A 22,867-nucleotide genomic window follows, 5' to 3' on the forward strand; every position below is an offset into this window, starting at 1 on the left:
TCCTTTACTTAAGTAGAAGTACAGATACTCATGTTTTAAAATACTCGGGTAAAAGTTGAAGTACTGAACTAACTTTTTTACTCAAGTGAAAGTAAAGAAGTCTTGGCTCTGACATGTACTTAAGTAAAAAGTAGTTTGTGTAGCCATTATGAGGGAAAAACCCACAAAACGCCACCTAGAGGGTTAATTGTGTAAAACATGGCGGATTTTGTGTTTGATTTGAGACTTGGCGCATAAATAAAACAAAAGTTTACTGATTAAAAATATTTGTATCTGGAGTTTAATAATTTATTTTATATCTAAGTAAAGAAAGGACGTCGTGGATAAATGTATTTTTTTCTGAAGGTTTTATTTTCCCCTCTTTTATATTTAGATATTTATTTATGTATTTAAATTTTTTATAAAAATGGTAAAAACAGAAAGGCGCGCTGAATTGATGGCGCGTTAATAAAACTTAGTGCCGTTTACAATAATTTTAATCTTGACAGCCAAATATATATATATATATATATATATATATATATATATATATATATATATATATATATTATATTAATACAAAACGAATTAAAAATGTTGTGTCCAGGCTGAAGATCGACATATAGAACACAAGCAGAGAAAAGATGATGATGATCGTAATGGAGTAACGGAGTTCAAATACTTCGTTACTGTACTTAAGTAGATTTTTCTGGTATCAGTAAAAAATCTACTTAAGTACAGTACCAAGTATTTGTACTCCGTTACTTCCCACCTCTGGTTACTTATGCATATGTGGTGGGTGAATCAAACAAATAATTAGGATTTGTTTATAACTGGAAGTGAAGTGATGGTGGATTTTATTGATACAAATAGCTAGGTTGGATCGTTCTTGCCGATAACCGATTAATCGATCAATATTATTTCAAATTTATACTGGATAAAAGAAAGGACTCCGTGTAAAATAGTACGGAACTTTATAACAAAATTAAAAAGTACTGGATTAAAAAATGTGCTATTTATTCATAAATATAATATCATTTATAAATTATATATAATGTATGTCGCTCTCCGTGCAGCGCGCAGTCTCGCGTGTAAACACGAACAGCACATGGCATCAATGTTTCGCCTCTAGAGGCCGCAGCTTAGCGAGAGAGGAGATGAGAGCTGCTCGTTCTCCCAGGATCATTCGCAGGAATCACCATGCTCTCATGCCTGTCTAAATGTCAGCCTGCTTCCATGGCTTTAGTGTAAACACAGCTGGAAGGATGGATCACATACAGACACACACACTGACCCACACCATTCCATTTCCTTCCTCTTTACTTTTATTCTTTCTGTATTGGAAGTTGTATACAAGCATCCACTTTAATAAAATATCCAGAAGTTGTATATTTCAAAAAATAAAAATGTGATATGATGAGCTTTTCGTTTCTGACCCTGTCGCTCACAGATGGAAACAGAGCCTGTGTTTTCACTCGAACCTGCTCTCCATACAGCGAGTGAAGCTCCACTCGTCCAGAACGGTTCCTCAGTGTCCCAGCTGAAGAAAGACACACACAGCGTCACCGTGAGCAGCAGCGGCGGCGGCACGCTCACCTCCGAGCAGCTCGAGGCCATCGAGGACGAGGAAATCCTTGACAAAATGGTATCGTTAATATACGCCATGCGTGAAATGTACTAGTCCAGCAGTGACGTCGTCACTGCCGATGAATCATTTATATTTATTTGTGGTTTTTTTTCCTTTTAACAGCTTGACGACTCAAAAGACTTTGAGGAGAGAAAAATGATCCGAGCAGCCATGAGAGAGCTCCGAAAAAAAAAAAGAGGTCAAACAAAATCCCCAAGTTTCTCCCTCCATATATCTACTACATGATCGCTCTACTTTTTTTTTTTGTTTTTTTTCGTTTTTTGTTTCATTCATTTCCCTTCTCTGCCTGTAGAGGCCAGATTGGGATGTTCACAGGAGGAACTCGGTAGGATCACAGCTCACGAGTGCCTTGTGCTCGAGCGCCGCATGTGTGTGTGTGTGTGTGTGTGTGTGCGCCTGCAGTGTGTTCACTTGTTTGGCATCTGGGTTTCAACATCGTAGAAATGCCTGACTGCATGAGCAGTGTATGTATTTGTCATAAAAGCATTTGAGGGTTTGGTTTCACACAGTGTTTTGTTGTGCACGTGCGTGAGAATCGGATTGGAGAAATCAGACATGTCGTGGCCCTGTTAATGGTTCTATCTTATTTTAATAAATGTAATGAGTAATTAGTTTGAAGAAGAAATGGCTTCTGTCCACCTCAGGATGATGCAGATCGTAGTCTTTCAGGTTTCCTGAGTCCTGTGTGTGGTTTAAGCCTGGAAACCTCCTAAACGTTTATTTTGATTAGAGTTGCAAAGTTGGAAATTTACCAGGAATATATGGGAATTATGGTCATTCGAAATTTGGGGAAATATATATAAACTGTATCATATACAAATATAAAATTTTGTTTAGTCATGAGTGGACATTGCAACCCTAATTCTGGTTGAACTAATACGTTTTTTTTTTTTTGGTGTCACCAAGATATGAATTGCATTAGAGCTGTGTTTCATTTCTTCCTCATGCATTGTATCTGTACGGATGTTTGAGCTCATGCTTTGAGCTTTCAGGTCATTCACAGACCGGCTTTAATGGATTCTAGAAAGATAGATAGACCGATAGTTAATTTAGATTGTACTTGCCGATAACCAATTAATCACCCGACAAAACTTTTGATTATTCATTATATGCAAGGAGAAAACACAACCAAACAAAACACAGTAATAATAAAATAAAATGCATTGTAAACAAAGCAGAATATACAAATAACGAAAAAAGAAAAACAAACGGTTCCCCTGCTAACGGTTCCACCTGTAAAAACACCTATAAAAACAAACACTCCAGCAACGGACGCAACACGGAAAAACTATCAGTATGGATGTTTGCAGCTAGTTCCAGCAATCAACTGTTGGTGCCGATTAATCGGCAAAACCCATTAATCGCTCATCCTCTATTGGACGTATCTTTCATTAAATCAGTGTAATCTTCTATTTTGTCCCTCTCCTCTGTTTGCAATCTATTTACACTCCTCCCCGTCTTTCTTCCTCCCAGACCAAAGGGAGAAGGAGAGGGATCTGCGTCTGCAGGAACTGCGTCAGCAGAGAGATGACAAAGCACAGAGGAACCGTCCAGGCACAGGAGAGGAGGTGGTGAAGAAAGTTGAGAAGTCGGCTGACGGCTCCACCGTCAGCGAGATCACCAAAACCAACCGCTTCGCACAATCAGGTGCGAATTCAGCCTCAAAATGTCTTACTATATTAGAAGGTTTTGCTAGAATTAAGATGTTTTCTCACACGAGTACTCGAAGTCTGTAATGCAGGATTTTGTTTTAAAATGAAGAACATACTAGTAAATTTTTTAAAGGTAAACGATTGTTCTATGCAAAAAGATTCTCACGTAGTTAAACACCACCTGTGCCGTCTCGTATATAAAGAAGAAATCTCATCTCCTTTGCAAACCACAGTGATTTAAAATCCACTACCTTGAGGAAACGTTCTTCTTGAAACATGAAGTGACTGGTTCCGGTTACTTTCTGTTCGCCACAGGCTGTGAAACACAGCGCAGTCTGGTTTGAGTTTGTCAGTCCTGGGTAACGGGTTGTAACAAATACGTACAGCTCATAAAAGAGACTTTTATATATTTTATTAGATTTTTCAGGGTGTAATATGACCATGTGATTTTCACAGGTTACTTTGACTTTCTGAAGGTATTTGTATTTAATCAGCTGTAATCTCTCTGTGTGTGTGTGTGTGTGTGTGCGCGCACACGTGTAGGCAGTGGCAGCAGGATGACTCGCAGCACAATCATGGAAACCACGTACACACAGAAGTCTGACGGTGAGTTGTTGGTTTCTCTCCGTATCGTGCTCATAGGAGGTTTCTGTAAATCTCCTCCACATTTCTGTACATTTCTCTGTTTCAGGAGGCTCCATGCAGACCAAGTCATACAGCTACTCCTCATCTTCCTCCAGTACAAGCAAGAAGATCGGCAGGTCAGCCAAGACCTGATGCGAATCCATTACAGCTCTGTTAGTTCTAAGGTTACGGTCAGATTGATGATTGATATTTTTTCTCTCTCAGCGTGTTTGATCGCGAGGACGACACCTCGCGCAGTGGAGGCAGTTTGGCAGCGCTGGAGCGCAGACAAGCAGAGCGTAAAAAGGAGCTCATGAGGGCTCAGACGATGCCCAAAGTCTCCACCTCACAGGCTCGGAAAGCCATGTTGGAGAAGCTGGAGGGCGGCGGGTGGGCGCACTCTCTTTCCTTTTTAGGGTTAAGGGCCTTGCTCAAGGGCCCAGCAAGTGGCACTTTGGTGGTGTTGGGATTTGAACCCATGGCCTTCCGATGAGAATATCATCCCCACTTCCCCCACTCAATCTCTCTTCTTTTCTCTCTCACTCCATCGCTCATATTAAAGTCACAGTAAAGATGTAGATTTTGTGTAGTTCACCTGTTACACACGTTGCGATTGATTTGATTTTGTAAAAAGATATTCGCTCTCAGCAGAAATTCGCCAGCAACGCAGGTGAAGGTCCAGCGCTCCACCAGCTTTGGTGTTCCCAATGCTAACTCCATTAAACAGATGCTGCTGGACTGGTGCAGAGCAAAGACCCGTGACTACAATGTGAGGAACTCATTTATGTTCTTGAGTACTTTTGTTTATATATGTGTTTTTTTGTTGTTGTTGTTGTTGTGTTTTAAAGAGTTGCTAAAACTTTTATTACTAATGCATATAAATACGCTGTTGTTTCTATGGTAACGGGTCATTCAAAGGGGTGGCTACTTCATATAATCCGATATTATTAATAAGCAGATTAGCAGAGAAAAATGTTGAATAGTTGATACTTTAAAGCAGTTTTATTTATTTTATTCCCCCCCCCAGAACGTGGATATCCAGAACTTCTCCTCCAGCTGGAGTGATGGGATGGCCTTCTGTGCTCTGGTGCACAACTTCTTCCCAGAGGCCTTTGACTACTCCACCCTCAGTCCTAGCAACCGCAGGCAGAACTTTGAGGTGGCCTTTAAAACAGCAGAGTGAGTTTAGAAATGAACACACACACACACACACACACTCCAGCAGAAAGCCACGCTGATAAGAGTCTTCAACCCTACTGCATAATGTAGGAAAAGTAAATAATGATTAATGGCAATAAAAATACTTTCCCTGAACGGACATGTGGGTGTGGGGGTGTGTGTGTGGGTGTGTGTGTGGAGGCCTGGGAAAAGCTTTCATTTCACTAATACATGGTTCTGAGAGATAAACTCTAAACTTTGATATTCGAATGTATTTGAAAGTTATCCAGCCCTCGCGGTGATCTAATGATCTGTTTAAATGAGGATGTAATGGACACTTTGCACTTCTCCACCATAACTCCTCCTGGCACAGGGCCTCGGATCTTGTTCACTGTTAAAAGATAAATGATTCATGAATCATTCGTTTCTGCTGATTTATTTCCATTTCTCGCTGCCCCTCCTCTACGCAGAGCGGTAACAAGTCCTACAGCTCGAATCTGTACTAAACCAGACCCCCTCCAGCTGGAATCTAACGAATAACACAAGAAAAGCATAAACCTGCCATTGTTTCGTGAGTTTCCTGGTTGACCGAAAGGGTCGTCAGAGCCCCCTGAAGCTTTCTGCTCGATACAGAGATCTCCTACTCATTCTGCTCTCATTCTGCATGTTACATCACCAGCTTTTCCTAATCAGTCCTAATATTGCATGCGTCTGTACTGTGCTCCGTAACCACACGCTTTGAGAATCAGATCTCATCTCCTGTAGATGTGAAATAAGTTGCTCAGTAGATACCCTTCTACTCACACTGCATTTTGCTTCCTGAACACTGCAACGCGAGCCACATTTCCATCTTGCACCGAGAGGTAAAAACAAAGGTGTGAACGTCACGTGTTTGTGTATCTGTGTCCTGAAAATGACGCGTCCACAGCTCACGTAACCGAAATAACCACCAAAGTTCAATGGAAGTAAAATGTCGCTCCATTTGACTTTTTTGTCGCGTGTGTGTTTGTGGCGATATGATCATCAAGCATGAAAGCACATGAAAATGTAAGTCAACACAGATGTAATGTTTGTTCTATTTGTGTGTGTGTTTTTTTTTTTTTTCTTTGTCTCTTTCCTGTCTCACTCTGAATGTTGGCTGCTCACGGCTCCCGTGTATCTCTCTTTCTGTCATTCTTTCTTTCTTTTTAATATACCTCACGTGCCGCGATGGGATTGGCGAGCAGGAAGCTCGCCGACTGTCCCCAGCTGTTGGACGTGGACGACATGGTGCGGCTGCGGGAGCCTGACTGGAAGTGTGTGTATACGTACCTGCAGGAGTTCTACAGAGGCCTGGTGCTGAAAGGCTTGGTCAAAACCAAAAACTCCCCCTAAGAGCCAAACTGATCCAGAACGGTGAGAGTGGCAATAAAAACAACTTCCAGGGAAGACCTGAGCAGTGGTGATGGAGGGGATTTTACTTTTTTGGATAGGCAAAATGTTTTCATGTTTTCTTTCCCAATGATTAACACATGACCCTTTGATTGGTAGTCCAACGTCTTAACCCCACTGAGCTACCACCATAGCGTAAAAAAAAAATAAATAAACATTGTCCTATAGTGGTGCTACAGAATTAAATAATTACAAAAATCTATTTTAGCATCATAAATCAGTCCCTGTTTTTATCCCTACATGTTTATCCCTAATGAGCAAACCAGTGGTAAAACAATGGCAAATAGTTTTAATATTTCAAATACATCACAAGTGTCAGTATAAAGTGTACAGATATTTTTAACACCCTGTAAATGCCTGCAAAATCATTCCAGGCATCAGTTTGTTCTCACCGTCCTCGAGTTTCTGTCAGGTTTCTCTTCCTATAACACGATCACATTACTGTGTCAGCACGATCACACACTTCACTCAGGTTTGAACCGTAATGTAACCGTAGCAACGGAAAAAAACAATTGTTTGGTCAGATAGTAAAACACGATTAGCTTCAGTACAAGTGAAAGTTTTTGGACGCAAATTTGTGTTTGTAAGTGAATCTGAATGACGGCGGGACATGCGGTGGCCTCTATCTCGCTTTCTTCATCTTCATCTGCCACATGTGTCTTTTCCTCGTCATTGTTTCCACTTTGAACACATTTGTGGATGAATAGTGAATACGGCCAATGCCCCGTGTTTTCTTATCATTTCCGAAGGCCTGCAAATTGTTACTTTGCAAAAAAGACGCCGCCACGCGAGTTTCAGTGATCATCCCAAGCGCAATTCTGATGGATTGTATTTGGACGCGTTGATGAAACAAGAAGCAGGGAAACTTAAAAGGAACTGCATGGTCAATCAGGGCCGCGCTGTGAACGCGCTCAGCCTGTACAGATCTTTATCAAAGCTTTGTTTGTCAGTTTTGGCGAACAACATAACGTCATATCAAGGGTCTGGCCACGTTCAACATCACTCTGTGTTTGTGAAAGCGAGAGCCGCTTTAAGATCCAGCGCCCAAACATGGTCAGAGAGAGAGAGAGAGAGAGAGAGAGAGAGAGAGAGAGATTTCTCCTGTAGCAATAAACCTGGTCTGTTTTAGAAACCAAACACTATATATATATATATATATATATATATATATATATATAAAATCAAAAAAGTGAAGTACAGTCCTCACTTTCAGGCAACTTGGATCTATTTTAGAGTATCAGTGTGCAGCTTTTATAGCAGTTCAGATTTTACAGTCCTCTGAAAATAACTCAACATAGTTATTATTGTCTAAATAGCTGGCAGCAAAAGTAAGTACACCCTCAGTGATGAAAGCTGTACATCGTGTAACCGTGCAAACCCACACGTCCTGTTCATCGTGTTCATGTTTTTGTCTGCTTGACACGACCATACAAATTGGTGTATCTTTTATTAGAGCAGTTGATGGTGTTTTGAGTCCAATTCTCTCATACGGACCACTGGATGTTCAACATGGATCTTCATGGCAAAGACTCTCTGTGGAGAGCAACGATTGAAATTCTCAAATCCTCAAAGATGTTGAGGCAATATAAAGATGGGTAACACCCTGAAACTGAGATGCAGTACAGTGGCCAGGGTCATACAAGAAACAGGAATTGCAAGGGTCCATCAGAAATGTTAAGTCCTCGTGCTGTGCGTCAGGTGCAGAAGCTGCTATAAAAACATTCCTGAGTGCTGCAGCATTAAGGTTGCAGAAACGGAACATCCGCTTACCAGTGTTTAGACCATACACCGAACACTGCTGTAAGTCAGTTTGCCAGAACGAAACCTCTTTGCTGAAGACGACCTGTCCAAGAGCATGAATTACATGGACCTGCGGTCTGATGAGACTTAAGATAAACTTGTTTGGCTCAGATGGTGTCCAGAATGTGTGGCGTCACTCTGGTGAGGAACATCATAGTCTGGGGCTGCATGAGTGCTGCTGTTACTGGAGCTGGGGAGGGTTTCATTGAGGGAAACCTGGATTCCGATATGTACTGTGACCTTCTGAAGCAGAACATAAAGCCCTCCCTACAGAAACTGGGCCGAACAGAAGCTTTCCAACATAATAACGACTCCAAACACACCGCCAAGATCACAACTGCCTTTCTAAGGAAGCTGAAGGTGATGGAGTGACCAAGTATGTCTCCAGACCTGAACCCTATTGAGCCCCTGTGGGGCATCATCAAAGGGGGAGATGGAGAAGCACCGTGTGTCTAAAATAATGTCATTGTGGAGAAGTGGAAGAGGATCCCAGCAACAACCTGTACAGCTCTGGTGAATTCTGTGGCCAGGAGGATAAAAGCAGTGCAGGATAACATGGTGCTCACATTAAATATTCACACTTTGGACACAGTTTTGACATGTTCACTGAGGGTGTACTCACTTTTGCTGCCAGTTATTTAGACAATAATGGATGTATGTTGTTATTTTCAGAGGACTGTAAATCTGTTCTGTTAATCTGTTAATACTCTAAAATATATCCAAGTTTCTAAATGTATCTCAAGTCCCTTGAGAATATTTACTAAGATGGTTGGTAAAATGTGGGGGTGTACTCACTTGTGAGATTCATGAAACTAAAACATTTTAATGGACAGTTTTTCTCAGTTGCTTTGGCGTGTTTCTCAGATCAGGAATGAAATTCTCAAAACTACTTGTTAAACCTCCACATCATTTAGTCTCTTGTGCACATCATAACAATTTCCTGTCGCTTTGAACTGCAAACCATTTAATACATTTATTTAATTAATTGTGTTCAATTGTCTACTGTTTCAAAATATATTCTACTGGTTTTCACCTAAAGAACCTTCACCCCTAAAACATCTCAGCATCAGTCAAGTCATTGAATGCAAAATGGTTAAACCAGTCATCATAATCTGTCAATCTTAAATGTCTTTTATTGTAAATGTGTCTTGAATTGATTCATTGTGCAGATTAATCTTGATTGTCACCAATGCAGGTGTTACATCAGGAAATACTGAAACTGTGCACCGGAATTATCTTGTCTGTTAACAGTGACAAAAGAACTTGACATGAATACTTCCTTTGGAGAGAGAAAAATCCATTGTGCAGTTTGTACACATTTTTAAGAAATAAATGACCGTTTTGCAAATATTCAGAATGATTTGGGAAATGCTCCAAAGCAACTGAGTAAAACTGTAAGATGCTCCTACAACTGACAACAAGCTAAAAGTGTCCACCTGCTTCTTGCCAGTTAACAAATCACTGTACAGTGCATAATGAATATGTCCGTGGATTTACACCCAGCTCCAGGCTTCGTCATAAATCTAATGACAGCAATTTCCTGTTGCTTGATTACAAAACACTCGGTTAGGCGCTGATTTATTCCCCACTACTCTTATATACAGACACTACAACGGGCTCGTGTGTGTGTGTGTGTGTGTGTGTGATTTATTACCTGATTATTCCTTTTTCTAATCTCTTTCCATCAGAGCCTTCGCTAATTGTATGCCGCTGTTGGAAGTGGAGGACATGATGATAATGGGCAAGAAGCCCGACTCCAAGTGCGTGTTCACCTACGTGCAGTCGCTGGTCAATCACCTACGCAGATACGAGATGGCGTGTCGTGCACACTCTGATCTCTGAGCGCGTTCTCGCTCCACGAACGCCGACGCACCGCCACCACGTGTTTTTTCTTTTTTTTAACTCAACTGTTTGCTTTTCTTTGTGCTCGTATCCCATTTATTACCTGCAACAAAGCAACACTGGGCGAGATCACAGCATCTCGAGTAATACTGATCATTTAAAAAAATCTTAAAACGTGGAATTTGTTTTAGCAAAAAAAAAAAAAAAAAGTGTTTTATTTCGAATCCCAGAGAAAAGTCACACCACGGTGCTTTTTTTTATTCCTGTCGCAATTCCCAGACTGTGTTTTAACGGCTTGTAAGTTTATCCCGTGGTACTGTAGTTTATAGAGGAATCTCATCTGCATGCTTCACTATTTGTTTACTTGAATTTTTTTTTGCTGTGAGTCAGGATATGATTTCTTACTGCTTTTTTTAATTTCAGTGGGTCTCCTCGTGCTGTTACAGTAACACCACTAGACCAGTGCTCCTACAGATGACCTGAAATTCACCGTGTCCTCAGTTCTGTTTTCCTCTAGCTGATTCGAAGCAGACTCTCCACAAACATGTTGATTGATCTGAGGTCTGGCTTCCACTCCATAGTAGGAGAGGAACTGTTTCAGCACGGGGATCCCACCCACCCACCCCACCCCAGCAATGTGCTCCTGTAATTTATGCTTTACTTTATATTAATTGTATTGTATTGCCTTGACTCCTACACTCGGCTCTGAAAGAGATCATTCGCAAAAATGACACATGGCTCCTCAGTCACACGAGTTTTCTCCCTGGTTCTAGAAGGGGAAAAGGTTCAGCCATGCGAATCCTGGGTCCAGCATTTTTTCTTTTTGTTTGTGAACCTGATTGATGCTTAATAGGAAAACGCAAACTTTTTTTTTTTTTTATATATATATATATATATATATATATATATATATTTGAGCGAGTTTGTAACTATTAGCTACAAATCTGCGAATAATTTAATTGAACAGAATTGCACGGATTTTACAGGGCGGAGTTTATTGCTGTATTTGTTTTTTATGTAGCTGAGAATGAATTTTATGTGCCAATAAGCTCATTAACTAGTGTTAAAAAAACCCATATAAACATAAACAGAAGGAAACACTGTAATATTTTGTCGGTTTCAGCCAGTCTTTTGTTTTGCAGTCATTTTCCTGATTAAAACATCGTGCTGAACAAAGTGACAGTAATTTTGGGTGAATTTTGTTTAAACATCACCATGATGATGATGATGATGATGATGATCGTGACCGCCCAGGTTTCTCTCCCAGGTTTTATCAGCGATCCCATAACCAGCACCATGTTTTTGTAACTAAACGCAGTGTTATTACTGACAGCAGATGATGTTCTAAACTAGTTTATAATCCATACTATAAATCAAACTAAATCATTCTGTAGGTGTAGAAATTAATTCATTCATTCGCTATAGATTCTTGTTTTACATACTACACTAAGAAAGTTGTTTATTCGGCATTTCTGTACGCTGCACATTAATATGAAGTATAATATTAAAACCTTTCAACAAACCACTTGTCTGCTTATTTAAAAAAAAAAAACTCATACAAACTGCCAGTTAAAAACATTTCTTTATCTTGGTGGTATTGTTACACTGCGCTCTATGGAGACCAGTTTACACCAGTAAGAACGTAGATCATCAGCCCAAAACCAATCAGATGATTTTACAGTTTGAGGCATCATTCAGTTCTCATTGGGGCACAAACTGGACTCTAACCGCTCATTACTAGCAGTACTGCAGTGTGTGTGTGTGTGTGTGTGTGTGTGTGTGCGCCTGAGACTAGGGAAAATTACAATTGTGTCACTAATCAAACACACACTATAAGTCTTGATGTGGAGACACGTTCTCAGGCTGGGGCTCTTCTGGGGGCTCGGTGTGTGCAGGTGGTTTGTGAGTGTGATGCTCTTTGAATGGACTGTCTTTAGCTGGTGAGAAGCGAAACTTGTCCGGCACTTCATCTTCAGCTTGTGCTTTTTTATAGAAGCCCAACTCCTCCAGGAGTGTGTTAATTTCAGCACGGGTCATGTGTGACAGCGGGATGCGCTGAGAGGGAAAAACAAACAAACACAAAGTCAAGTCAGAATAAATAAAAACTACAACCACCAGATTTCCTTTAATTACTGGAAACCTTCTGAGCTCAGATTACAGGAATACGAGCTGCAGAATGGTAAAGAAAAAAAATGCCCATAAGCAAAGATGTGGTGGTGTACACAAAACTGCCCTGCAGGTTCACCATCTCTTAAAAAAATAAACAAATAGAAACATTTTCACCAAAGATTTGGACATCTGCTGTTCAGAGTGCAACTGCTTTCTTTTATTGCATGGAGGTGAATCAGGTCACACTGCATCATTACACCTCTAAGATCTGGCGATCAGATTTAGAACTTCAGCTTTGTTTTAATGGGCTCAGATGTTAAACTGCTCACATACTGATTCCCCAAAATCCTTTAAACCTGATGGTTTCTGTTACTTCAGTCAATCATGCAGTAGGGGTTCAATCTGAAGCAGCAGCAGTCACATATATTTTAAAAAAAAAGAAAGGGGGAAAAGATTTTGGCATAAAATGACTAAAGTGCTTTGGCAGAAATTTCCACACAGTGCAGCGTCACTGGGAATAAACTAAGGATTTTTGCTGCATGTGGAAAAGTGTGTCGGCTCAGCGGTTTTGTCCGGCAGGTGGCGCCAATAAGAAGCTGTGGTGAAGAAAAAATGTATACATTCAGAGATTCATCACCTCATCATCTTTCCTCTCATGGGATGAGTGTTAAAGAGGGCTGAATTACTGATCCACAGTTATGTTCATTTAGAAATCAATCTGCCTGGGAGGCAACAGATCTTGTGTGATTTTCACAACAGTTGAAAAAGGCCAATAAACCTGACGACCTGCAGCTGCAGCAGAGATCTGAACCGACAACTCAGTTATCAGTAAGAATAAATACCAGCTTTTTCCTTTGCAAGTGCAAAAAAATAAAACAAGACAAACCTTCAGAAAGCATAAATGTCTTACGACCTTAAGGACATTTCTTTTTTAGGATAGGAGGGAGAGAAAAGGGTCTGGGACTGTTTCTGCTTTTAGTGTTCTTTAACATGTTTTTGGTTTTTCAGGTGAGAACCAGTAGAATATATTTTGAAACAGTAGACAATTGAACACAATCAATTAAATAAATGTATTAAATGTTTTGCAGTTTGTTTAAAGCGACAGGAAATTGTTATGATGTGCACAAGAGACTAAATGATGTGGAGGTTTAACAAGTAGTTTTGAGAATTTCATTCCTGATCTGAGAAACACGCCAAAGCAACTGAGAAAAACTGTCCATTAAAATGTTTGTTTCATGAAGCTCACAAAAGTGAGTACACCCCCACATTTTACCAACCATCTTAGTAAATATTCTCAAGGGACTTGAGATACATTTTGGAACTTTATCCCCCACCAGAGGGACTTCAACAGAATCAGACTGAATCAACAGAGTCATTTACAGAAACACAAACAGAACAGAACATGAAACACTCTGAGGAAACTCTCGGGGTTTGTGCAACGTTGCTCATCCTACTGCTTTTTATTCAGGACTGAATTTCTAACAAAATCCTCACATGAACCTGAAACCTAACCATATACCCCACTAACTCATCACTGCTTACACCATGTATTTCATTCAGCTGTGAGCACATTCTCTCTCTCATTCTCTCTCTCTCTCTCTCTCTCTCTCTCATTCTCTCACTCTCTCATTCTCTCACTCTCTCATTCTCTCACTCACACAAACACACAACATTTTTTATTCTATAAATTGTACAAAGTGTATTATTTGTAAATAACTGATGAAATAAAATCAGGTCTTGGTGATGGATGTTTGACATTGAATCAATTCAGTTTTATTTGTAGAGCACTTTTAACAATGCACACTGTCCCAAAGTACAGCAATAAATAGGTTCTAAAAGATGAATTTATATGTTCGTGCCTATAAGTCGATCCCTAATGACGAAGCCAGTGGCAACAACGGCAAGAAGAAACAGTGAGAGGAACCTGTGAACATCTGGGAATGTCCATTTATTCAGTTCCATCATCAGTGATGTTATCGTCTGTTCACTGATGACTAAAGTTTAAGAAAGGCAAAAAGCTGTTCATGGTAACTGTAACTTTAAACTACTGTGGCAGACTGTTTATATTAATTACAGACCAAATCCATCTTCACGGTTCTGAAGTTTAACACTGCTCCTCCTGCCTCGCTCCAATGCAACAGTTCGCACAGCTACTGATATTAGCACGCAGTTGATCATTTTCCTAAAACAATACACTAATCCTGAAATGTTTTATTTCACTGCAGCGAGTTCCTTTTTTTATTCACTAAAGAACGACACTTATGCGATATTTGCATTAGCAGAAAACACTATAATTATTAGTAGATGTGTTTTACTTAAACAATATTTTCTATGTAGATCGATTTCTCATCACTACACTGTTTCTAGAGCGCGTTCTCTCAGCGCCACTGCTACTGCCACATGAATATGACGCATCACAGCGCTACGGAAGCCGAGGTGTGTCCTGAGTGTCACGTAGAATACAGATTAACATGGCAGAGGTAGAGCTGCGTCTTCCTGGAGACAGAACAGGAAAAGAACGTCTGGTGTTTTTCCTTGCACTACAAAAGACCTGATTGTTAAAGGGCCATGTGTTAGAAGTCAAACTGCTTTGTGACAATGTGTAGTGCTACAGTTAAAGTGGAATTCAAACTAATAATGCAGTTTTCTTACTCAGTCATCATCCCATTTTTGCCCATTGGACCTCTTTTACAGAAGCACCCACACTGCTCCATCCAACATTAAAGAAAATCTCTCTCCCAGATTCTACTGAGGATTAAAAGATCTACTGTAGCCTTAAATTACATGCAGCAACACCTGTACAAGTCGCTGTCAATCAGCTGATACTATAAAAGGCAATAATGTTTTTTTTCTCAGTTGCTGTTATATAATTAATCAGCATTATTTCAACCAGATTGTGGTGTGACTTTTGTACTTACATCCAGCTCCTCGTAGTAGTGGTTCAGGAGGACGAGCTCGGGGTCTGCACCAGGGAGGTGCTTCATCACCAAGTTATGGCTGAGAAAAATTCTAAATCAAGGACCACACACATTTTTGGAAGAAAAGTGTGCAAAACTTGTGTGGATTTTTTTCAGCAGACTCGAGTCGATTCTATTTTTATAATATAATTTTTTTTTATAATTTAGTGAAAGAAAGTGGATGCAAAAAACAGTAAAGACCTCCAGGGCAATGACACTTTTTTTTTTTGCAATGTGGAGCAATTGACTATTGATCATAGACGGATCCATAATCAAATTTTTCATAAAACAGAAAAGCAAGTAATAAAAAGTAATGAAAAATCTTAAATCATCCGCATCCACTATAAACACTGTGTCTCTTACTACAAATTATATTCTATAAACATACAATCAGCTGTCAGGCGAAGTCACTCCTGTCTTTAATAAAAAAAAATCATGGAAGAGAGAAACCGGAAGAGAAGCAGCTGGGATTGTTTAAACAGGGAAACACTGAGAGTAGCTACAGCGCTGAGGCCAAGTGAGTGTACGCTCAGATCACAGATGTGACTATTTGGGAGCTTGTGTTTAAACTGGTTTCACCACAAACTGAAGCTGGAGTTTTACCTGCAATAAATTATGCAGTAAGTAACTCATTTCTAGAACAACCATGTCAGAAGGTCTATCTTAAGGACATGGAATCTGCACGTATCAGATTCAAAACACCGATGCTTGCCTACAAGGCCAAAAATGGACCAGCACCATCTTACCTGAGAGACCTCATCACACCTCACACTGCACCATGCTGTCTGAGATCCTCCAGCACTGCTCCACTGGTACCACACCTTCTCTCAGGGTAAGAGGTAAGCATACATCAAGGCTCTTCTCAGTTCTGGCACTAAGGTGGTGGAATGAGCTTCCCCTAGATGTCTGAACAGCGGAGTCCCTGACTATCTTCAAGATAGAAGATTTTCTTCTTTGCTCTTCCTGAAACACTTAAACCAACACTAAGTTTGCTTTGTTTAAATTAAAAAAAAAAAAAAAAAAAAAGAGTTGTAGGCTGGTTTCTCTTAAGTTGTAATCTAGTGTGTGGATTTATTCATTGCTAGAGACTCAAAGCACGTTTGTACGTTGAATAAAGAATAGTGGAGATTCATCATCTTCAAGGAAGAACAGTGGTCAGAAAAAAGCCCTGAATGATTGTGATCTGAAATAATGTAAACCTTGGCTAAATGTTTAATAGTGAAAGTAAAAGCATTTCCACATGCACAGAGTACAGAGAACTCAGGGGTGGGGCTTTAGCCTTCAGCTGCGTAGCCTTGAGCAAATCACACAGGAAAACGACTTCAGTTTGCTAAAGAACATAAATTTTGGACTTTGGAGCCATTTAAACAGGTCATGTGGTCAGAGTGCAGATTTACACTAGAGTGATGGGCACATCAGGGTAAGAAAAGAGGCAGCTGAAATGATTCATCCATCATGCTGAATGCCCACTATACAAGCCTGTGCGGGCAGTGTTATGATCTGGGGATGCTTCAGTTGGTCAGGTTCAACTTTATATGTCCAAAAAATGAGGACAGTCGACTATGGGAATATACTAAATAATCCGATTTTTCTATCAATTACATTTTTTTTGTCCTTTATGGCAAAATCGCAAGATTCATTAAGTTCAAATTGTGAAATAGCGGTTCAGGGCGGTTCATCTTCACACATGGATTGGCCACCAGACCTTATCCCTATCGAGAATCTATTAGTGTGTTGGAGATTTTAAACAGCAGTCTGGAAAGAGAGACTTTACTTTTCCACCGTTAACACAAGATGTGAGAAATAAATGGGAAATTTATTGTGGCACAAGTTTATCGATACAGTGAAAGCTCACCGTATTCAAAGCAAAAGCTGCTCCGACATGATATTAGAGTGAGAAACTATTACCGCTACTTATTTAGGAGTAGGAGGTTTGGGTCCTCCATTACTTTTTAGCTTCATTAGCCTTATAGCTCATTTGTGTGTACATTTGATTCTTGGCAGAATTGTTCCTTTAAAACAATACACATTGCACTAAATGGCTCATGTTTATGTGTTTGCAATGACGTGCCACTCCTGCTTTTATTCCTGCTGCTGCCACTATAAGCACTTCTACTGCTGTTACTAGCAAGCAGAAATATATTACTTTAATAGTTCCTGTGGTGTTTCTACAATAGGAACCTTTTGCTACTGATGCTCATATAACAGCTGCTACTATTACCACTGTTACTTTCACTTTAACTACTTCTGTCCCACAGCACCTGATGTAACTGATACTACTGCTGCTGCTAATAGTATTCATTCAAAAACTAATGCTTCTGCTGCTATAAATACTAAAACGGTTACAAATACGAATTCTCCTGCTACTGCCCAAACTACAATCACTACTACTACCAATCATAATAATGACAGTAGTGGCACAGTGGGTAGAATTGTTGATTTCTTCTTTAATTATGAGCTCAGAATGAACAAGTTGAAGTTTTGATGCATGCTTTGAAGCCTGTGTGAGTTTCCACTGGGTTCCAAATACACGCCTGCAGGCAGAACGTCGACTCTAAATGGCCCCTTAATGTGAAGGAATGTGTGAATGTGCCCTGTGATCGTCTGGTGTTCTGTCCAGGCCTAAAGCTCAGTGTTCCTGAGATCAGCTGTCAACTATTAACTACTGAAAATAATAAACATTTCTGCATGAGAGACTCTCAATGTGCGTATTGACCATTTGCTCAGTCCAACATAATTCTGAAAATAATCACGATTAGAGTGAATTGGAATTGATTAGAATCAATTAATTGTCATTTATAAATGTTTAAATAAAGGATACAAGAGAGGGATGTCCTGGGTCACGAAAGCCTTGACCTGTAAACAAACGAGGAAAAAAAATAAAAACACAGAACTAATATGATTTTTTTATGAAATACAAAAATATCTGAATCGCACACTGATCTGACACATTTATAAACCGTATAGCAACAGCTACGCATTTGTACACCTCCAAAAAGACCCATCTTCATTAGAGTGCAGTAATGTGAAGACAGTGAGACTCACCTCCCTCAGTCTGTTCAGCTGTCATCCTCCACAGGTCTGAGAAGAAAAGACAATATAGAATAAGTAAACGTTTAATTTACAAGTTAACTATATAGAAACTGTTCAAAACGTTGGACCAAAACTCTTCCTGTCTTAAGGATTCATATAATATATTGATCAATTGTGCAATAAAAACTAAATTACTGATGAGAACATAATCAGGACACCACAGTGGTCCACCTCAAAGCTCTAGAGTTCTTAGATCAATCCTGAGATGAAGTTACTCTCCGAGGGGAGTTTCACATGCTCATAGATATGATGGATCACATAAGGATGGATGGATAGATAATAAAAATAGATATACAAAGGAAAGGACAATGATGGATAGATGAATGGATAGATGGATAGACAGATGGATGAGTGGATGGGGGATGGATGGGTACATATAAAAATGAATGGGTGAGTAGATATAATGAAGGAAGGATGGATAAAATGATTGAAGGATTGTTGAATGGATATAATCACGAATGTATGAGTGGATTACAATGGTGGATGGATGGATATAATCGTGAATGAATGGATAGACATGATCAGTGTTTACACTCCCAAATCCATGTAATAATGGCATAATATTAGACCAGGGTGCAGCAGGAAACTGTACAGTATCAGATAAACATCTTTGTTTTGTGTCACACTAATAATCCAACATACACAAAGACGTTTTCAGACTAAAGCAGGTCACACATGCAAAATCAGTTCCTGCAGGCGATTCAAATGACTTGAACTGTTTCACCTTTCAAAAATAGTGGTTTCGTGTTTCAAAACTCATGTTGCCAGATCTGCTCGATTTCATCGCTTTGGGGTAATTATACTGAGAGTGGACCTGGTTTCCGCATGGTTTGAGATGATGAATGAATGGTAGCTCAGGTTCTCAGATTATTTGTAGCCAGGGATCCAATTAACCATCATTACGTGTACAATAATACTTCAGACTTGTGGAGATTTTAGTCTTAAACCTTCCACCAACAAAGTAGAAGATCCACGTCAGCATTATTTATTTACACGTATGGCATTTGGCAGATTTCCTTTTATACATATAATTATATCAGTGATTTTGAATACAGCTGAGCAGCTGATGGTTAAAAGCCTTGTTTAAGGGCAGCTCGGTTGTGCTGGGATTTAAACTCATGGCCTTCTGCTCAGAAGTCCAACCTCTTGACCACTTCCTTATTTTAGCTTTTATAAATAGGGGGAAGTGAAAGCAGGGTGTTGGACTTCTAATATAAAGATCAGTTGAAATGAGCTTAGTGTTAAGCAACAGTATCACCAATGGGTGGTAGATGTTCGAAGTAAAAGCCTCATTTCTTTTTAAGATTTGTATTGAAGTCATTTAATTCGTCATCAAGGCACATATCCCAATAAACTCAATAATACTCACTAATTAAGATCTTTTTCAAGGGGTTAAGATTGTAACAATAAAAAAAGGCAATAAAAACTTTGAGATTTCATCCCTGTGAACTGGGAGGCAATATTCAATATCTGGCAACTCACCTTTTTTGTTTTCAGTTAAATGAACGCACCTGGTTGTAATTCATTTCAGCCTGAATGGAATTAATGTGGATTTAGGATTTGTTTAGAGATCAGTGACAGATGTGTTTTAGTGGAATATATAGATTTTAGGGGGGAATGAACTAAAAATATCGAGGATAAACATTTATCTTCCCTCAACCCTATTTATCCTCCTTATCATCAGAATAAAGAGCAGAAATGATGATGGATGGTGCAGGGTAAATTATTAGATAGTTAAAAGATTGTTTTAGGATTAAAGATATATTTCTTTACCTCCACTTTTGCCCTGGCGAGTCCATTCAGTTTTTTCCAGTCCACTTCATAAGCCAAGATGATGGATGGAAGAAACGCAGCCCATAAAAGTGGCCACATGTTCGCCATGGCACCGGAGACCCAGAGCCGGGAACCGTCTCCCTGATAGACCTTAATAAACCAAGGAAGAAGACTTGAATTCCTCAGATGAAGATGTCACGTCCGGACTCATTGCCACGTAAAGCGTCCCCCCCTCCCCTACTAGCGCACTCAGTAGGTCCTGCGGCTCTCAGAGCTCCTCTGGGAGGAGGAGGAACCAGACGAGCGTCATTTCAGAGCCGAAATCTTAGTAGCTATTTCTACGCATGCGCATAACTTCTTTTTCTGCGGCAGGCGGCGATTCGACTCTTTAGCTGATAATTAAGAGTCGATTCTCTCTCATATGACTCAGTGCAAGATTTTTCTAATCCACACAGACCAGGGTTGTGAATGAATATGATACATTTCTTTTTATAGATTTAATTGTGATTTTTTTTTTCAAAGCTGCTTTGTGACACTGTCCATTTTTAGAAGTGCCATACAAATAAAATTGGTTTAAATTATTATAATATTAGTATTATACACTGAACAGGCATAACTTAATGGCTACCTGCCTATTATTGTGTTGGTCCCACAGTCCTGACCATTAACGGCATTAACTTTTGACAGGAGATCCTCTGTTGAATTGGACCACATGGTCCAGCCTTTGCTCTCCATGTGCGTCAGAGTCTGTTGCTGGTTCACTATTCAATTCAATTAATTTCAAATAAAATATTTTTTATTTGTATAGCGCTTTTATCAATGAACATTGTCTCAAATCAGCTTTACACAGATAATGTGGTGATAAAAATTAACAAGATGTTCTTTATAAGTAAGTTTGTCCCTGATTAGCGAACCAGTGGTGACTGTGGCAAGGAAAAACTCCCCGAGATGGCATAAGAAGAAACCTTGAGAGGAACCAGACTCAAGAAGGAACCCATCCTCATCTGGGTTACACCAAATGTCCATTTATTGCAGATAAACGATGTTGTGGGGTACAGTGATGATGATCAGAAGCAACTGTACTACTGAGTCAATGTAGCAGACTGTTGACATTAACTACAGTCCAATCCATCCTCAAAGCTCCCGTTCTTACTTCGGAATTTTATGGAAACACCCAAGGCGTTGATGAGAAACCATCCCCAGCTGCACAGAGTGGCCTCCAATTGAAGACCACTATTCCTTCCTTGGACCACCATTAATGGATACTGACCACTGCAAACCGGGAACAGACCACAAGAGCTGTAGTTTTGGAGATGCTCTGACCCAGTCGTTTAGCCGTCACAATTTAGGCCCGTGTTAAACTCAATCAAATACTAGGCTTGCCCATTTTTCCTGCTTCTTACATTAACTTTGAGGACAAAATGTTCGCTTGCTGTCTAATAAACAAATCCACCCACTACCAGGTGCCTTGATGACGAGATAATCAGTGTTATTTACAGATATTGTCCAAGAGCAGCTTTACAAAAATAAATAGGTTATAAAATATACATTTATATGTTTAGTGCCAATTAGTTTATCCGTACCGAGTGAGGCAGTGGTGACTGTTGAAAGGAAAAACACTCTGAGATGATATAAGAAGAGAAGAACCAGACCCATAAGGGAGCCCATCCTCATGTTGGTTGCAACGAATGTCCGTTGATTACAGTTCCATCATGGTGTACCGTTCAATGACAGTCCTTAAATGCAGAACTGTTGTACCATTGTAGAAGACTGTTGATATTAATCACAGTCAAAAGCTATTCTCATAGTTCTTGAGTTGCTCAGTAAACTTCGTTGATCTTTTGGCTCATGTGGAACAATCCTCAGTTACACAGAGTGTCTCCAGTTGAAAAGATCTCCATTCAGAGGTGGGGCATCAGGATGAATCAGGTAGATCCAGAAAGAAGAAAGGGAACCGGGTCACTGGTACCTCAGAAGCATGTTTAACTCATTTACATTTGCGGCATTTAGCAGATGCCCTTATCCAGAGCGACGTACAAAAGTGCTTTGAGTCTCTAGTAATGAATAAATCTTCACTGGTATGCTAAATTACAAACTTAATATAAATATAACCCTAGAATTCTACAAACTTGGAAAGTGCTAATTTAAGTATTTCAGGAAGAGGTAGGCCTTAAGTCGTCGCTTGAAGATACAGGGATAACTCAACAGAAAGAGAGAGAGAGAGAGAGAGAGAGAAGGAGATTAGAGAAGTACTGGGTAAAGTACATCAAATCTAAAGAACAGTGGAAAAAACAGCACTTAATCTCAGTCTTCTGTTTTTCATGTCATGACCTTTTAATGAAATAAAAGGACAAAACAATTCATTGATCTAAATAGCTGTATTTTAGAGAAATGGTAATCATTCAATGCTTAGTATTTGCCCTTGTAATTATGTATTGTATTCCAGTGGCCCAAAATGAAGTCACAGAAGGCTTCAGCACTGCATCTACACTGAGTTCATGTTTCCACCTCACTGAACACACCTGCCTCTACTCATCAAGTAATTCCCAAGACATTGTTGCAAGTGTTTCACAAGAACGTAAACACAATTCACTGTAGGTTTATGTTGTGCGTTTTACACCCCTGGGCAGACTGTATGGAGTGTTATACTGTAGGAACTATGGGTAATCCTACTCACTGTATTGAAGGTAAATGATGAAAATGCTCCAAACACTTGAACTAAACACTCCCCCTGGTGCAGAGCAACAGAATAGCAGTGGATGAGAACAGGTGAGAAAATACATATTTAAAAGGCTGTAACA

The 22,867-nt window shown here is 39.7% G+C and overlaps 2 protein-coding genes across 10 annotated transcripts in view; one reads left to right on the forward strand and one right to left on the reverse strand.

The window, feature by feature from the left end:
* smtnb (smoothelin b) overlaps window positions 1-11,314 on the forward strand; it is a 61,971-nt gene extending 50,657 nt beyond the window's left edge. For 5 of the 9 annotated variants that reach the window (XM_046842122.1, XM_046842127.1, XM_046842128.1 and 2 more), the window contains 10 exons: window positions 1,430-1,624; window positions 1,730-1,805; window positions 1,920-1,952; window positions 3,101-3,274; window positions 3,823-3,885; window positions 3,971-4,040; window positions 4,129-4,293; window positions 4,552-4,672; window positions 4,931-5,082; window positions 9,981-11,314. In XM_046842122.1, the coding sequence (XP_046698078.1) occupies window positions 1,430-1,624; window positions 1,730-1,805; window positions 1,920-1,952; window positions 3,101-3,274; window positions 3,823-3,885; window positions 3,971-4,040; window positions 4,129-4,293; window positions 4,552-4,672; window positions 4,931-5,082; window positions 9,981-10,134 (1,203 nt within the window). In that variant the 3' untranslated portion in view covers window positions 10,135-11,314. Of the gene's footprint in view, window positions 1-1,429; window positions 1,625-1,729; window positions 1,806-1,919; window positions 1,953-3,100; window positions 3,275-3,822; window positions 3,886-3,970; window positions 4,041-4,128; window positions 4,294-4,551; window positions 4,673-4,930; window positions 5,083-6,287; window positions 6,457-9,980 lie in introns of all 9 variants that reach the window. The other 4 variants (XM_046842125.1, XM_046842123.1, XM_046842130.1 and 1 more) reach the window with 4 other exon arrangements.
* Window positions 11,315-11,697: 383 nt separating this feature from the next.
* On the reverse strand, window positions 11,698-20,365 carry selenom (selenoprotein M). The gene is made up of 5 exons (XM_046842131.1): window positions 20,067-20,365; window positions 18,246-18,281; window positions 18,022-18,056; window positions 15,162-15,240; window positions 11,698-12,189 (listed from the first exon to the last, which is right to left on the reverse strand). Exons 1-5 carry the CDS (start codon window positions 20,172-20,174, stop codon window positions 11,965-11,967), a joined length of 483 nt encoding a protein of 160 aa, XP_046698087.1. The 5' UTR covers window positions 20,175-20,365; the 3' UTR covers window positions 11,698-11,964.
* Window positions 20,366-22,867: the final 2,502 nt, after the last annotated feature.

This window comes from Silurus meridionalis, chromosome 27 (genome assembly GCF_014805685.1).
Source record: "Silurus meridionalis isolate SWU-2019-XX chromosome 27, ASM1480568v1, whole genome shotgun sequence".
NCBI classification, from domain to species: Eukaryota; Metazoa; Chordata; class Actinopteri; order Siluriformes; family Siluridae; genus Silurus; species Silurus meridionalis.